Source organism: Tachyglossus aculeatus, chromosome 18 (assembly GCF_015852505.1).
Source record: "Tachyglossus aculeatus isolate mTacAcu1 chromosome 18, mTacAcu1.pri, whole genome shotgun sequence".
In the NCBI taxonomy this organism is placed as follows: domain Eukaryota; kingdom Metazoa; phylum Chordata; class Mammalia; order Monotremata; family Tachyglossidae; genus Tachyglossus; species Tachyglossus aculeatus.
Window position 1 is genome coordinate 39,496,548 of NC_052083.1, and position 18,298 is coordinate 39,514,845.

At 54.4% G+C, this 18,298-nt stretch overlaps 1 protein-coding gene across 1 annotated transcript in view; it reads right to left on the minus strand.

Annotated features, from left to right (window-relative positions):
• Nucleotides 1-581: 581 nt before the first annotated feature.
• TRABD2B (TraB domain containing 2B) overlaps nt 582-18,298 on the minus strand; it is a 72,053-nt gene continuing 54,336 nt past the window's right edge. The window contains 3 exon segments of the mRNA XM_038760149.1: nt 582-1,105; nt 3,727-3,999; nt 6,141-6,231. Of these exon segments, the coding sequence (XP_038616077.1) occupies nt 898-1,105; nt 3,727-3,999; nt 6,141-6,231 (572 nt within the window). The 3' untranslated portion in view covers nt 582-897.

Consider the following 18,298-nt stretch of genomic DNA (forward strand, 5'->3'; position numbering starts at 1 on the left):
CCCTGGTCTGTTCTGCCACCCTCGGGTGGGCAGAAGCAAAAAAGGTGCTGGGCCCGAATGGCCTGAGGTGTCAGCATCCCGGAGCCAGGATCGTCCTCGTCCTCTTCCTACTAGCAGAGCAGGTTCGCACCACCTTGCCCCCCTCCCTATCAGCCTCCAACCCCCAGGACCCCAAGGACCCACAGCCACTTCACTGACCTCTCCCTCCCCAGTCAGCCGAGCCACCGGTCAGGGCAATGGCCTATAGTCAGAGCAGGCCTGAGGCCACATGATTTCCCCGGGGGTCCCCAAGGAGCCAATCGCAATCTGGTGGACACTGTATGCTGACAACACTCATCATCCTGCATTCCCTACCCCAGCGGGGCTGCAAGGAATGGTCAGGGATTGGGATGTGGGGCGACTGGGTTCCGTGGGCTCCCCGCCCTGCCCCTCTGGCTGAGACCCAACAGGCAAGTGCCCAGAGGGACAAGAAGGACAGTCCACCCCTCTCTCTGGGGCACAGCCCCCTCCGAGCCTCCTCTCGGCCAGAGGGGGCTTGAGGGCAAAGGTCAGCACAAAAACTGAACGCAGAACTGACACAATCGGTCGTCGCTCCTGTTTAATACGGGGGCTATGAACATATACATCGTAAAAATAAGTTCATCGGCGGAATAAATACACTTTCTGAATATGAACACATATCTTACAGAGCCCCATAGCACTATGGGAAATAAAGACCCTTCTACAAAAAGAAGATGAAGTCAGTGTTACGATAAAGCTTTAGAGATTCGGAAACGGGGCCGGGTGGAGAGGCCGACGGTGGCGGCCTCTCCCCGTTCCGCGGAGAGGAGTCCTGGAAAACCAGGATTCTTAAGGTGTCTCGGTCCAGTGGGGGGAATTGGGAGGGGGAGGGGGCGGTCAGGACGGTCGGAGGAGGTGCAGGAGGCAGGCGGCCACGGCAGCGGTGGCCAAGAGGGGCCATGGGGAGCCCCGGGGAGCCGAGCTCGTCAAGGGGCCAGGCGGGGCGGGATGGGGCCGCTGTTCCAGTTCATTGGTGAACCTCACGGGGGGCCTGACCGTCTCGTAGCCGGGGGTGTTTCTGGCCGGGGGCGCTGACGTCGTGGTGCTGGAAGGAAAAGGTGTACAACGTGAAATCGAACCGGCATAACAATAACTGTGGTATTTGTTAAGCACTTACTATGTGCCAGGCACTGTACTCAGTGCTAGGCTGGATACAAGCAAATTGGGTTGGACACAGTCCCTGTCCCACTTGGGACTCCCAGTCTTAATCCCTGTTTTAAAGATAACTGAGGCCCATAGAATAAAGTGACTTGCCCAAAGCCACACAGCAGACAAGTCGCAGAGGCAGGATTAGAACCCAGGTCCTTTTGACCCCCAGGCCCGTGCTCTGTAATGATGGTATTTGTTAAGCGCTTACTATGGGCGAAGCACTGTTCTAAGCACTGAATAATAATGGGATTTGTTAAGCACTTACTATGGACCAAGCACTGTTCTAAGCACTGAATAATAATGGGATTTGTTAAGCGCTTACTATGTACCAAGCACTGTTCTAAGCGCTGGGGTAGATACAAGGTTATCATGTTGTCCCACTAGGGGCTCGCAGTCTTAATCCCCATTTCACAGATGAGGTAACTGAGGCCCAGAGATGTTAAGTGACTTGCCCAAAGTCACACAGCTGACAAGTGGCAGTGCCGGGATTATAACCCACAACCTCTGACTCCCAAACCCAGGCTTTTTCCAGGCTGCGCGCCAGTCTGTATCTCCTGGGGTGCTGGGAGGGGAGCAGGCCCCCCACCTCCACCGCAGGCCCCGGTCAGTGGGCAAGTAGAGCAGGGAGAGAAATCTGGGCAAGAGGGGAACGGGGCATCCATTCAATCAATGTAATGTTCTGGGTACCCACTGAATTCAAGGCTCTGAACTGAGTGCCTGGGACAGTGACACTCATTCCCTGCCCCCAAGGGCCGTCTAATCTAATGGGGTTGATTGATCGACAGGCAGTCACTCTCAATTAAGAGCCTTCCCTCCCCCTCCCCCAATTCATCAATGGTATGTACTGACAGTTTAGGAGAGTACACGAAAAGCAAGACTTCTGCACCCTGCCCTCCATGAGTTTACAGTCTGATGAGGGATGGTCTGTGCTCGGTCACTGGGGGAAAGTCGGGGGGGGAGAGAGCAGAGTCAAGGGGCATCAGATGATCTGTGTCAGGTCACTGGAGAGTCAAGGATGGAGAGAGGAGAGTCAGGATGTTGGATGGTCTGTACTGGGTCACTAGGGAGAGTCAGGAATGGAGAGGGAAGAGACAGGGGTGTGGGATGGTCTGTGCTGGGTCACTGGAGAAGAGTCAGGGATGGAGAAGCATCCATCGTGAGAAGCAGCGTGGTTCAGTGGAAAGAGCCCGGCCTTGGGAGTCAGAGGTCATGGGTTCAAATCCCGGCTCCGCCAATTGTCAGCTGTGTGACTTTGGGCAAGTCACTTCACTTCTCTGGGCCTCAGTGACCTCATCTGTAAAATGGGGATGAAGACTGTGAGCCCCCTGTGGGACAACCTGGTCACCCTGTAACCACCCCCCAGAGCTTAGAACAGTGCTTTGCACATAGTAAGCGCTTAATAAATGCCATTATTATTATTATGGAGAGGGGAGAGTCAGGGGTGTGGGATGGCCCATGCTGGGTCACGGGAGGAGAGTCAGGGATGGAGAGAGGGGAGTCAGGAGTGTTGGACTGTCCATCCCTGACCACGAGGGTGAGTGTCAAGGAGGGCAACAAGTTCTTGGTTCTTCCCAGGATCGTGGGACCCCTGTCGGAGAGGGCCCCTGGATCGGAATGAGCCGTGGCTGACCCAGCAAAGGCATTTTTACAGTCTCAGCTAACACAAATTTGAAGTGACTTTTCCACACTGAATTTCATCATCCAATTGGGAGGTCCTGGGTGAAGCCCCTTTGATGACTTCACGCTGCAAAAATCTTTCCCCATTCGTTTTCTGCCTTCGCCTCTGGCACAGTTTCCAAAAGGAAACAAAGTCGGGCCCTCGCCCTGCTCCCGGCTCTCGGGCCAAATGCTCGTTTGATCCCACTCAGATTCTGGGGAGGAGGTTCCCCATCGGACCCTTTATTTCTTCGTCGACAGATATTTTCCGTGTGAATGTGCTTTTTTCCGACATCACAGGGACTGCGGCCCCGCCCGCATGGTGGGAGCTCAACTGGGGCTGGGCAAGTCACGGATGGGCAAGAGAGAAAGAGAGAGACAGATCGAGACAGAGAGAGGGAGAGTGAGACAGAGACAGAGAGAAGATCCCAGCCAACCCAACCTCCTCTCCAGTCCCCAACACCCCAGTCCCCCTCCATCCAATCGATCAATTGATAGTATTTACTGAACGCTTACAGTGTGCAGAGCACTGTACTGAGCAGCTTAAGAGAGTACAATATACTCTCACGTTCCCTGTCCCTGTCCCTGTCGTCTCTAGACTGTAAGTTCACTGTGGGCAAGGAACGCATCTGTTTATTGTTGAACAGTACTCTCCCAAGCGCTTAGTACTCTGCACACAGTAAAGCACTCAGTAAATACGACTGAATGAATGGACGAATGAACGAATGAGTGTGCGGTCTAGAGTAAGCTCCAGCCCCTCACCTCCCCATCTCCATCTTCTCCAGCCCCCTCCTCCCTCACCCCTCCTTTCCAACCCCCCGCCTGCAGTAGACGCCCAGTCTGGGCTGTGCGGGTACAGACCTGTCATCGATGCGCACCCACAGGTCATTGAAGTGGCGCGGGCGGGGGTGGTTGGGTGGCTTTGGGGGCCACTTCTTCTGCCGGCCGAACTCCTGCAGCTGGCTGATGCTGTCGGGGAGCAGGAGGGGCGGCGGCAAGGTGGGGTCCCTGTCGGTCGTGAGGGGTGTGGGCGAGGGGGGCGGGGCGGGGCCTGCGGCCTGGAGCGCGGGGGTCACCGTCATGGAGGCTTCGGCGGGTGGCAGAGGCGGGGGGTCCGTGTCCGGGGCTGCTGAGCTGGAAGACCAGATGGGAACCATCAGCTGTTGGGGTGTGTGTGGGGGGGACGGGAGAGAGATTTTGAAGTGGGGGGACCCAGCCTCACTTCCTCCGCTACCTCTCGCGGAAACCATCATAGCTGGAGGGGGCAGCCCGTCCCTCTCTATGGCTCAGAGATCCCTGTGAAACCCCTGCACTTGCTGGGTGCAGTGCACAGTACTAGATGCCTACTGTGTGTACAGCATTATACTAGGCACTTCCTCTGTGCAGACTGCTGTACTGGGCGCCTACTATGTCCAGAATGCTATGTGCAAAGCACTCTAGTAGGCACTTCCTACGTGTAGAGTTCTGGTTCATGTCACCTACTCAGTGCAGAGCGCTATACTGGGTACCTCCTGGGTGTAGAGCCCTTTACTAAGCACCTCCTGGATGCCGAGCACTGTACTGGGAGCCTACCATGCGCTGACTGCAACATAACTAGGCCGAAGAGCTTGGCTCGATTTCCTACCCTCGATTTCCTGTGTTTGGAAATGGGAGATCAATGGATGTGGGAGCCAAGCAGGGGGCTCCGGTGGTGGGGGAGGGTGGAGTGCTGGGGAGGGAGGGTCTAGAGGGTCGCTCCGGCAGCCCCCCCCCACCCCCCTAAGGCTGGACGTCCGGGCTGTAAAGGTCCGGATGACTTAACAAGAGAGACCGGCACTCCTTGTGAGTGATCCCGGGCCCCTGCCGCCACTGGAGACTCGGCTACCGAGGCCACAGACACTCCAATCTGCTTCCCATTTCCTGAGGATTGGGTTTCCAACTCCGACAGAGGTTTGATTCCCTCCGACAGAGGGAAGACGTTCCAGCTCCAGATCCTTTCCTCGTCCGCTCTGCCAGGGCCGTGGATGGACCCACCCATCTTTGCCCTGCCCTGAAAGCCGATGTCCGGTTCCTCCCAACTCGAGAGGGGCACGTGCCAAGGTGGGGCAGTGAGGGAAAGCCACTGGGATGAGAAATTAGCTGTTAAATGAGTTCTACTTGTGGGCAGGAGGAACAGCTGCAGGGGAAAAGGCTGGGGACACTACCATGCTGGCACATAGTTGGGACCCAGGACAGTACTCTGCACACAGTAGGTGCGTGGTCTACCCTCTGCACATGGTAGGCTGCCAGTACAGTGTTCTGCACCAAGTTGGTGCCCAACACGGCACTCTGCAAATAGCAGACATCCAGTACAGTGTTACACATACAGTAGGTGCCCAGTACAGCACTCTACACACAGCAAGTTCCCAGTACATCTCACTTTGGGTCTGCGTGTCTCTTTCTCTGTCTCCGTGTGCTCTGTCTGTCTCTCTGTGTCCTCTGTCTCTCCCTCTCTCTCTCTCTCTCTCTCTCTCTCTCTCTCTCTCTCTCTCTCTCTCTCTCCCTCTCCATGCTTCGTCTCTCCCTGCCTCCGATTCTTTCCTCCACCTGGACCCCGCAGACCCTACCCCCATGGTTTCCTCAGGCCAGGTGAGGTCTGCTCCAGCAGCTGCCGGGAGCATAATTCAAACCAGACGGAGGAAAGGGATGGCCCAGGAAGCACCTGTGTCCAGCCAGGCCTTCCTATTGTTCGGGAATTCTCAGAATCTCCTCTGCCTGCGCCCGCCCCACCGCCTCCCTGTGGTCCTCGCCATTGGTCAATGGGTCAGTAACCGGGGCCACCACTCCACACCAGCCTCCTGGGACTCTCTATCAAGAGCCCTGGACGGCAAAAGCATTGAGGGGGAGGGGGGCAAGTGCAGTCCAGAGCCCGACCCATGCCCATTCTTGGAAGGGCACACTTCCCCTCCCCCCATCTCCTGCCAGCCGGGCACAGGTGCGGCTGACGAGAACTGTGTTTGATCTTCAAGGTCCACGATGCTCGAGCCTCGGGAGATGTTGGGGGGGTTGGGGGCCACGGGGTTGAATGCCTCTCCAGGGATCATCCGCCCCTGCCATTCGGCACGAGACTCATTTCAACAGCACCAACGAGAAGGGCTGGGAGGGGGCAGTCAAAGGGATGGGAAATAGACTGGGGAAAATGGGCCGGGGGGTCTAGGTCAGAGGATGGAGAAGGAGCCTCTCACGGGAGAAGGGAAAACTCGGCCCCCCGCCCATCCTCGCCCAGCCAGGGTCCCCACCCGTGGGCACCAACTTACTGGGGAACCGGGCTCCCCGCGGGGGTGTGTTCCACCTCGAACCCCGCCTGCCGGAGCACGTCAATAACCGTGTGATTGCCCAGGAAGTGCCCTGTGAGGCAGAGAGAACAATAATGATGATGGTATTTGTTAAGTGCTAACTCTGTGACAAGCACTGTTCTAAGCGCTGGGGTAGATTCAAGGTAATCAGGTTGACACAGTCCCTGGCCCAAGTTGGGCTCACAGTCTTAATCCCCATTTTACAGAAGAGAAACTGTGCATCAATCACCCCGGCCCTTGCCCCATCTCACCTCCGACCTCCCACGACCCGCCCTCACCAGACCACTGGCCCCTTTATGCCCACCGCCTCCTAGGACCTGCCACCCCATGCACCCTCCCCCCCCAACACCGAGACCCTCCCATCTTTTGGGTGGCCACCGGGATGGACGACCAAGCCCCAGCCCCTGGACTCATCTCCTGCTTCAGACCAGGGCCAGGGCAGAAAAGGAGCAGGGAGAGAGAGGGGGAGAGGGCAATCGTCTCTCCATGATCCTAATTGATTGTGACAGTTGCTGAAAGTAGAGGCTGGGGGGTCACGGGCTCTCTCGCCGAGGAGCTGTCTGAGAAACGCAGAGAGGGGAGCGGCTGCAGGGGTGGGGGTGGGGGGTGGGCCCGTCAGATCTACCAGGAGCCTCCGACTGGAATTCTATCCACAGCCCGGCCTCTCGGACGCTCCTCGCTGTCATCTGCCCCTCAGAAAGAAAAATCAGCCTCCAGCAGGCCAGGGGAAGAGCAGGAGCAGCTGGATAATTGTCCAGTGCATCCTCGGGGCCCAGCACCATGCTAAGCACTTTGGTTACCAGATCGGACACTGTCCCTGCCCTGCATGGGGTTCATGGCTGGAGGAGGCAGGAGAGCATGGATCATTCCCCAATTTCACAGGTAATTGGAGGCCCAGAAATGTTCAGTGACTGGCTCACAATCGCATGGCAGATGGGATCAGAATTCAGGTCTCTGGACTCCCTGGGCCTTGCCCTCTCCCTGGCCAATGCCACTTCTCCAACTCCATCCGAAGAGCTGAGGGAGTGGTGCTCAGACCGGGGGGCCTGGAAGTGGAAGCTCCCCGATTCTCACTCTCTTAAGTAGGTAGTGGCCCAGGGATCCACTGTACTGTGTGAGGCCGGAGAGGGTGGGGGCGAGGATGGGTGAGACCGGAGGGGGCTGTGGGGCGGGGCCAGAGGCCGGGCAATGTAGCATCATCACACCTTGACTACTGCCTCTCTTCAACTTGGCCCATTTCCTCTGGTGCTGCGGGCATGGGGAGGCTCTGTCTGAATCCCCCCGACCCCAGTGACCCTCTTCAAACGGGCCCAGGTGGGTCTCCATGGGCAGGCACAGGGGTATCTGGGTCTGGTGGTGGGCTTTTCTTCCCTGCTCCCCCCAGCCCTAGGACAATCCCCAGAAGGTCCGGGGTCAGCTCGTTGGACTGGGAAAGCCAGAGTGGCTACCCCGGGGACCCCTTGGGCCTACTGAAGGCAGCCCGCCCCCCCACCCCCCGCTGGCCACTAGGTGTCACTCTTGGAGCATCATCAATCATCAATACTATTTATTGAGCGCTTACTATGTGCAGAGCACTGTACTAAGCGCTTGGAAAGTACAAATTGGCTACATATACATATACATATACACGGGCTGGGAGTCCACCTGGGCCAAGGACCTGGACTCTTTGCGACACTCTCAGGCCTGCCGAGCCTCCGGGCTACCTGGGAACCCGTTATGGCTCTGACTCGGGGTGGGAGAGGGCCCGGTGGTGGGGGCGAGAAATGCCCATGGCCCTCCAAGGGGCTGCAAAGCTCACAGAACAGGGTGGCCTAGTGGATAAAGCCTGGGCCTGGGAAGCGGAACGACTTGGGTTCTAATCCTTTTAGACTGTGAGCCCACTGTTGGGCAGGGACTGTCTCTATATGTTGCCAATTTGTACTTCCCAAGCGCTTAGTACAGTGCTCTGCACACAGTAAGCGCTCAATAAATATGATTGATGATGATGATGATGATCCCAGCTCCACCATTTGTCTGCTGTGTGACCTTGGGCAAGGCACTTCACTTCTCTGGGCCTCAGTTACCTCACCTGTAAAATGGGGATTAAGACTCTGAACCCCAAGTGGGGCAAGGACTGTGTCCAACCTGATTACTTTGTATCTACCCCACTGCTTAGAGTAAGTAAGAGCTTAACAAATACCATAAAAAAAAATATGGCAGCCTGCAGCCTTGTAACAAAAGCTCTAGCCTGTAAATTCTTTGTGGGCAGGGATTACATCTGTCAACCTCTGTCGTACTGGACTCTCCCAAGAGCTTAGCACAGTGCTCTTCCCACAGGAAGTGCTCCATAAACACCACAGTTTGCTCAACTGAAAGGCCAAAGGCAGCATCACTGGCAGCAGTCGGAGTCACACCCACACAGTGTGGCCTTTTCATAAGACTTCTTCCAACTTCCTTTTTGGCGGTGAAATGTAGTGGGAGTGGTGGGAGGGTGGGGTGAATAGCACCCCCGGTAGTCCAAAGGCACCACAACATCCTCCCCTGGAGAGTCTCACTCCATGCAGAACAGACACTTGGCTCTACTGGATCCTGCTCTGGAATTCTAGGCGGGGCAGGTCGATGGCACTTTGATTTGAGAGGCCGAAGGGTGACCGGTGGACTGAGAGTGAGTGGGCCCAGAGGAACGGGCTTCTAGTCCCGACTCTGCCCGGGCCCGCTGCGTGTCCGCAGGCAAGGTGCTGGACTTCTCTGGGCCTCAGTTTCCCCTTCTGTAAAATGGAGAGTGTGATCCTTGTCGTCCGGGGATGTCATGAAGAAGAGGTGGGAGCAGGAAAGGGGGTTTTATCTCTGATCGGAGGGGACTTGCCTACTCTGGCTACAGGAAGACACCCAGAGCCTCTGGGCTTGGTCAGAGCTATTGTGGGCTGCTCCATCAACCGATTAACTAATTAATCAATCAGTTGCATCATTTATTAAGCTCATATTGCTTGCAGAGCACTGTACTGAGATCTTGGAAGGGTTTGGCAGAGTTAATGGATACAAATCCAGCCTTCAAGAATCTTGCAATCTAATGGGAATTCAATGGTATTTACTGACTGCCTCTGGTAACAGTAGCAGCGAGAAGCAGCATAATGTTGGTATTTGTTAAGCGCTTACTATGTGCCAAGCACTGTTCTAAGCACTGGGAGGGGGGATACAAGGTTATCAAAGTTGTCCCACGTGGGGCTCACAGTCTTAATCCCCATTTTACAGATGAGGGAACTGAGGCACAGAGAAGTGGAGTGACTTTCCCAAAGTCACACAGCTGACAATTGGCAGAGCCGGAATTCGAACCCACGACCTCTGACTCCAGAGCCCGGGCTCTTTCCACTGAGCCATGCTGCTTTTAGGCCAGCATGGCCTAGTGGATGGAGCACGGACCTGGGAGTCGGATGGACCTGGGTTCTAATCCTGACTCTGCCACTTGTCTAACATGTGATCTTGGGCAAGTCACTTCACTTCTCTGTGCCTCAGTTACCTCATCTGTAAAATGGGGATTAAGACTGTGAGCCCTATGTGGGACAGGGACTGTGTCCAATCTGATTTGCTTGTATCCAACCCGATTTGCTTGTATCCAACCCAGCGCTTAGAACAGTGCCTGGCACATAGTAAGCACTTAACAAATACCACAGTTATTATTATTTAGTGCACTTATTGAGCACCTACTGGGGTCAAGGCCGCTGTACTTGGTATTTGGAAAGCCCAGAATAATGAAGGTGACACATTTACTACCCACACTGGAGTGTAACTTTAGACTCAAATTCTAAGTGCACAGAATACTGTACTGAGGACTTGGGAGACTATGATAGAATTAGTAGACATGGTCCCTACCCTCATGGAGCTGATAGTCTGCTGTGTGCAGAGCATTGTACTGAACCCTTGGCAGAGTACAATAGTTTTAATAGGTACAATCCCTGTTCTCAAGAAGCTTACAGTCTAATGGGGAGATGGACAGTCTAATAGAAGGGAATGTGGGCAGGGAATGTGTCTGTAAGCGCTTAGTACAGTGCCTAGCACCCAGTAAGCATTCAATAAATATGACTAAATGAATGAACCAGGGAGACGCCAGCCCAGATTGGGCCTGGGCAGCGATGTTCAACAAGCCAGGACCCAGGCCCAACATCACAACGGGCAAATAGTGCCTGAAACTAACTTCTTGTCAGGCATAGTTGACTTTAGGGATTGAATTTCCTTCACTTATAAGATTCTACTTTCTGCTAAATATGAACTATTCATTAAGGCCATAAATAACTCACCATTTAAGCATGTACCATAAAACCGTCACGGAACGGTCCGTCCCCTGCCCCCGCTCCCCCTGCCCGTTACCCCCCGCCGAACAATGGACACCGGCTACGGCGACTCAACAGTGCCGTCAAAAGTGAGGTTCTCTGTCCCTTCTCCCCTGGTCTCAGCAGGGGTGACAGCTCTAGCCAAGCGAGGGTCTTGGTCTGGAAAGGGGGCGCTGGGTTGGGGCTTCCCTTCATTCATTCAATCGTATTTACTGCTTACTTTGTGCAGATCACGTACTAAGCGCTTGGGAGAGTACAATACAACAATAAACAGACACATTCCCTGTCCATAACAAACTTACAGTTTAGAGGGGGAGACAGAACTCTGAGGTTCCCCAAAGCCCAAGAAGCAACGGCGGAGGTCGGGAGAGGGGGAAAGGAGCAGCCTTGGGGGTGGGGGGGGGGGGCGTTTTAGGATGCTGTGGATTCAGGGCTTGGTCTGTGTCGAGCACTGGAGCAAGGACAAGATAATCAGAACAGACACAGCCCCTTTCACCTGCAGGGCTACCAGTTGGAGAGGGAGAGACGCAGGGATCTCCTTATTTTGCAGAAGGGGAAACTGAGACCCAGAGAGGGTAAGTGACTGGGCTGAGTTTCATCAGCAGGCCAGGGGAATAGCTGGGATTAGAACTCGGGTCTTCTGATTCCAAGCCCATGCATGTTCCCTAGGCCTCCCTGCCCCTGCTTCAGTGTCTGATGTGCCTGGTGTTTCCTACATGGGGGGACAACTGGGTTTGCTCCAACCCCCCACCGCCTCGCTGGCCGGACCTCTAACCTGGCGGGTGGGCGATTCCCCTGCCTTGGGCCGCATGCAGGCCCTTCCTCTTCCCATGGTTATTTTCACTTGCAGTCCCTTCATCCTCGGCTCACCCCATTCCATCCCCAACTCGCCCACAGTGATGCAGCACAGACCATCCAAAACCTCTGACTCTCCCCTCTTCGGCCCTGACTCTCCCCCAGTGACCCAGCACTGACCGTCCAACACTCCCAACTCTCTCCTCTTCATCTTTGATTCTCCCAGTAACCCAGCACCGACCATCCAACCCCCCTGACTCTCCCCAGTGACTGAGCACGGACCACAGACATCCCTGACAGGCCCCTCATGCCTGCTTCCTCCTCAGTGACACAGCACGGACCATCCAATGCCCCTTACTTTTCCCTCTCCAACCCTGACTCTCCCTGCGTGACCCAGAACGGTTCATAATGTGATTTTCCTATAAAAAAAGACCTTCCTTTAGACTATAATCTCGTTATGGGCAGGGAACGTTTCTGCTAATTCTGTTGTATTGTACTTTCCCAAGTACGTAGTATAGTGCTCTGCACATAGCGCACAAAGAGAATAATTATAACAACGATGGTATTTGTTAAGTGCTTACTATGTGCAAAGCACTGTTCAAAGCGCTGGGGAGGTTACAAGGTGATCAGGTTGTCCCACGGGGGGGCTCACAGTTTTAATCCCCATTTTACAGATGAGGTAACTGAGGCACAGAGAAGTGAAGTGACTTGCCCAAAGTCACACAGCTGACAGTTGGCAGAGCCGGGATTTGAACCCATAACCTCTGACTCCAAAGCCTGTGCTCTTTCCACTGAGCCACACTGCTTCTCAGTGCTACGCTTCTAAGCAGCGTAGCCTAGTGGATAGAACACTGGCCTGGGAATCAGAAGGACCTGAGTTCTAATCCCAGCTCTGCCACTTGTCTGCTGTGTGACCTTGGGCAATTCACTATCTTCTCTATGCCTCAAATACCTCATCTGTAAAGTGGGGATTAAGCCTATGAGCCCCATGTCTAACCCGATTTGCTTGTATCCACCCCAGCACTTAGAACAGTGCCTGGCACATTATAAACACGTAACAAATACTACAATTATTATTATTACAAAGTAAGCACTCAATAAATACCAGCAATTGATTGACTGGTTTGAGAAATCAGCCCATGTGTTAAAGAAGGAGTCCTTGAACCTCCCTCTGGACTGTTAGCTCATTGTGGGCAGGAAATATGCCTGTTTATTGTTTTCTCCCAAGTGTTTAGTACAGTGCTTTGCACACAGTAAGCGTTCAATAAATACGATTGAAAGAATGAATGAACAGGTAAACAGACTCCACGATCAATCGGTAAACACCCAGAATGATAGATGAAAAAACAGGCACCCCACCGCAAACACACAGACAGACATACAGAGGCTGGAAGAACCATGCCCTCAGAGACAGGAACAGAGACCTGTCCAAGCACAGAGATGGGGGTGGGTGGGAAGAGAGACACCGAGAGACAGGACCCCCACCAAGAAAAGGAGAAGCCGGCTGCATGACTCCCGCCGTGCGGGGGGACAGGAAAGCCAGAAATTCCCGGCGTCTGCCCAAGCGAGACGGCTTTGAAGGCAGCGGTGTGCGCTCGGGGCCCCCTCCCAACCCCCCTGCCCCGACCGCCCGCCACCATCCGCTTCCTTCCGAGTGCAGAGGGGCTGTGGTTCCCTGCTCGGCCGCCCCCTCCAAACCAGAGCTGAAGGCCCAGAGAGGACCGGCTCAGCCCGTCCAGACCTCCCCTTCCGGATGGGAATGACGACGAGCGTGCCCGGGCCCCCGCGGCCCCCAGAACGCCCTGCGTCTGCTTCTAATTACTGCGGAATCCAGAGACCCCCGTTGGGGGCCCCCCACCCCCGCCCAACTCCCCGGCCGAGCCTTCGGCGGCTGCCCGGGGCCGGTCATCTCCACCTGCCAGCCGTGACCCTGCACCCGGTGCAGAGGGACGGCCGGACATCAGTCACACTCAGACCAGCCACGTCCTCCAGGCCTGACGCGTTGTGGCCGTCCACTGCTCCATCTCCAGATCCTCCGTTCCCATCCTAGAAACTTTTATTCATTCATTCAACTGTATTTACTGAGTGCTTACTGTAAGCGCTTGGGAGGGTCCACTATAACAATAAACAGACACATTCCCTGCCCACAACGACCTTACAGTCTAGAGACGAGCCTACAGTCTGAAGGTGTGAAAGGAGGGTGAGGAGCGGGGCCAGACCCCCGGTCCCCACCGTCGGACTCCCGTCAGCCCCTTCTTCTGCAGTTGGCCCGAGTGAGGAAATGGCTGTGGCTATTGAACCCTGGGACGGCCCGACCTGGGCAGCGAGAAGCCTGAAACTCTGCTGCTCTAGCCACAGTGCTCCTACTGCTCTAATTCCATTTATCTTTGCCTATGCTTTGATGTCGTTTCCCTGTTTCATCTTTTTGTTAATGGCATTTGTTAAGCACTCACTAAGCATCAAGCACTGTTCTAAGCACTAGGGTAGATACAAGTTGAACAGGTTGGACAGAGTCCATGTCCCGCATGGGGCTCACAGTCCAAGTAAGAGGGAGACTATGTATTGAATCCCCAGGTTACAGTTGAGGAAACTGAGGTGCAGAGAAATCGAGTGACCAGCCCAAGGACAAGAGCAATCAAGTGGTGAAGTCAGTATTAGAAATCAGGTCCTCTGACTTCTAGGCCTGTGTTTTTTCCACTAAGACACATGGTTTTTCTCTGGATCTGTCAATAATCAGTTGGGCAATTGCATTTACTGAGTGCTTACCATGTGCAGGGCACTGTACTGAGCACTTGGGAGAGTACGATAAAACAACAGACATAGTCCCTGCCCACAACAAGCTTATAGTCTAGAGGGGGCTTACAGTCTAGAGATTGGACCGTAGTCCAAGGTCTATAGATCAATAGTTCCCCAACCTGGCCTAGTGGATAGTCACTTCAATTCTCTGGGCCTCTGCTACCTCATCTGTAAAATGGGAATTAGGGTGTGAGCCTCATGGGAACATGGACTGTGTCCAACCCAATTACCTTGTATCTATGCTAAAGCTTAGTACTATCCCTGGCACACAATAAGTGCTAAACAAATACTACTGGGAAAAAAAATGGGAGATGCTGTAGGATTTTAGGATTTTGCCAGAGTATAAAAGTTCCAACAGGGAAATCCCTTGCTCCAGGTGTGAGCCTTCCAAAAATGGCAGAGAAGGGAGAGGGAATGGGTTTTGCAGAGGGCAGGATTGACGGCCTGAGTTCCAATCAGGAACCAGTCTGATATGGGACTCTCCCTTCCCTTCTCTGGCCTTCTACACAGCCCTCTAAAAGCCACCTCCTTCTGGAGGCCTTCCCTGACTGATCCCACTGCTCTGGCCCTGCAGGGGAAAGTCAGGGATAGAGATGGGAGTCGGGGTGTTGGCTAGTCTCTGCTGGGTCACAAGGGGAGAGTCAGGAGTGGAGGGGGGAGAGTCAGGTGTGTTGAAGGGGAGAGTCATAGGTGATGGATGATCTGTGCTGAATCACTGGGAGAGGGTTGGGTCGTTGGACGGTTCATCCTAAACGACTAGGGTGGGTGTCTAGAGGGCTGACTAGCATATGCCCTCTCCCACTCCTGCCCAGGGTCCTGGAAACCTGTGGGCGAAGACCCCCACGCCGGGCTGGTCGGGCAGTGGGCCACTCCAGCAAAGGCGGAGTGCACGCCTCGAGCTCCCTCCGTCTTGCTGAGATGGGAGAGGGCTCTGGTCCCATATTTACGTTCAGTCTGGAATTAATGCAGGGCCGGACGGCTTTCAAATGCTAATGGTCTCGGCCAGGGGGAGCTTGGCCGGTGGGGGGGCGTGGGGTGGGGGGTGGGAGGGAGTTCAGGACTTTGGGCTTGCTTCCTCTGGTCTGGGCAGGCGAAGCAGGTTGGGAGGGACCTTGTTTGAAGCAGGGAGACAAGGACGATGAGAAGCAGCACGGCGTAGTGGATAGAGCCTGGGCCTGGGAGTTAGATGGTCATGGGTTCTAATCCCAGCTCTGCCACTTGTCTGCCGTGCGACCTTGAAGTCACGTCACTTCTCTGGGCCTCAGCGACCTCATCTGTAAAATGGGGATTAAGGCTTGTGAGCCCCATGAGGGACATGGGCTGTATCCAACCAGACTAGTTTGTATAACAATTATGGTATTTGTGGGAGAGCAGTCAAAGTTCAGCCCCGAAAGAGATTCCATCTGGATCGTCGGTAAGAAAACACAACAAATCTTGTTTTCCTGGGTTGGAAGGAGCTCTGCTTTGCAAAGCACATCGCTCCCCTCCTCCTCTCTGATTGGACGCCTTGTCCTGCTCTGGCCCCGGGGACCCGTGAGTGGGATCGGATAAACTCCAGGGTGATGCAAGATGGGAATTGTCCCTCCTGGGGCATCAAACAGCTGTGTGACTTCAAGAGATATGGGACAGGACCACTTTCCGACGCACCCTGGGAGGGCAGCAAAACTATGGTACCTTTTCTGGTCACCGGGGGAGGTTTGGGGCATTAAAGCGGTCATTTAATCATATAATAATAATAATGGCATTTATTAAGCGCTTACTATGTGCAAAGCACTGTTCCAAGCGCTGGGAAGGTTACAAGGTGATCAGATTGTCCCACGGGGGGCTCACAGTCTTAATCCCCATTTTACAGATGAGGTAATTAAGGCCCAGAGAAGTGAAGTGACTTGCCCAGGGTCACACAGTGGACAAGTGGTGCATCCGGGATTCACCACACCCCCTTTTTAAGAAAAAAAATCATCATCATCAATGGTGTTTATTGAGTGCTTACTATGTGCAGAGCATTATACTATGTGCTTGGACGAGAAAAGCACAACAGAGATGGCAGACATATTCCCTACCCACAACGAGCTAACAGCTTAGAGAGTATCTGTTCAGTGCTTAGTATGTGCCAGGCACTGTACTAAGCGCTGGGATAGATTCAAAATAAATCAGGGTGGACACAGTGCCTGTCCCACATGGGGCGCACAGTCTAAGAGGAAGTAGGATTTTTTTTCCCCACTTTACAGATGAAGTAACCAAGGCATAGCGGAGTTAAGTGACTTGTCCAAGGTCACAAAGCAGACAAGTGGTGGATCTGGGATTAGAACTCTGGCTCCTAGGTCAGGCTGCTTCCCAACAGCATTGTTTGAATGCCTACTTGCGAGTACAGTGCAGAGTTTCTGTGTGCTGAGCTCCATACTGCATGCCTATTGCATGCAGAGCATCATACTGGGTGTCAATGTGGGCAGAGCACTGTACCGAGTGCCTACTGTGTGCAGAGCACTTCACTGGGATCCTACTTTGTGCAGAACACTGTACTAGACCCCTACTGGGTACAGAGTGCTGAGCTGGGCACTTACTGTGTGCAGAGTGCCATACTGAGTGCCTAATATGTTCAGAGCACTGTACTGGGCACCTACTGTGTGCCACTCTTTGTCCTGAGAGCCAACCGGGTTCTGATTGGCATTTGAACAATAGGATCCATTTGGGTGTTAGACAGAGCAGAGAGGGGAGAGGCTGGCGGGGGGTGGGGGTGGGGGGAATCTAGGAAGGCCAGGAGCCCAGTCACACCCCACAGACGCGATGTTTCCGAAAACAGCAGGACGGAACATTTGCGCCGGCGGGGCTTGTTTATGTTCTGCGTAAACAATTTATATTGCTCGGTTCAGCAGGATGCTGAGGACGCTGATAATCAAGCGGGCTGGGAGACCGACCGGGACAATGGACAAATCCATCCATCTCACTCCCGTAGCACCCAAATCCCCCACAACGGCAGGGGCGTCCAGAACGGGCGGCTAGCAAGCAGACTGGACGCCTGGCCTCTGCCTTTTGGAAATGGGGTTGGGGGAGAGAGGACGGACATCTTCCCACCAAGCACCCCCTACCCTCCTTCCTCCACGGTTGTCTGATTGCTCGCTCTCCACCTCGGCCAGTACCGGTCCGTACTATGCTCTGACTGGGGTGGGACCCTCACACGATGCCCCTCCCCTAAACTCCGGGGGCTTCGTGTGTCCCTTGGGGGGCGAGGGGCATCTGACACAACATCTCCGACAGTTGTAAGGCAGGCTGGCCCATCCGCTGCCGGTGTCACACAGCCGCCCGCCGCTGAACATCTGAACAGCACTGGGCCGGATGGATCTTCCCTGAGTCTGCCTGGCATCTGTTCTGCCCTCCTGGCTGGCAGGTGGACCTCTCAGTTTCCTCAAGGCAGATGCCAGGGTCTTGGCTGCCAGCCATTCTCCACACACATCTCCTCTGGAGGCTGCTCAGGTCTCATCTGCCAGGCATTCTCCTCACACATCTCCCCGGTAGCTGATCAGGTCTCGACTGCCAGCCGACCTCTACACATGCTCCCCGAGCGGCTGCTCAGGTCTCAGCTGTTGGGCACTCTCCGCACACGCTCCAGGGAAGGCCGCTCAGGTCTCAGCTGCCAGCCATTCTCCACACATGTCTCCCCTGGTGGCTGCTCAGGTCTAGGACTGTCGGGCATTCTCCACACGCTTCTCCCCGGTGCACGCTTGGTCTCGGCTGCCGTCTGTTCTCTGTTCACATCTCTTTGAAGTTGAGATGTAGGCCATCCTTTTTTCCAGCGAAGGGGCCTTAGGGTTGTCCTCCTTGTGCTCTTCCTTAGGCTCCTTAAATCCACCTCCCTCTGATTTAGACTTTGAGCTCCATTTGGGATGGGGACTGTGTCCAACTTGATTATCTAGTATCTACACCAGCACTTAGTAGAGTAAGCACTTAAGAAGTGCTTAGAGAAGCAGCGTGGCTCAGTGGAAAGAGCACGGGCTTTGGAGTCAGAGGTCATGGGTTTGAATCCCTGCTCCACCACAAGTCTGCTGTGTGACCTTGGGCAAGTCACCTAACTTCTCTGAGCCTGTTACCTCATCTGTAAAAGTGGGGATTAAGACTGTGAGCCCCACATGGGACAACTTGATCACGCTGTATCCCCCCCAGCGCTTAGAACAGTGCTTTGCACATAGTAAGCGCTTAACAAATGCCATTATTATTATTATTATT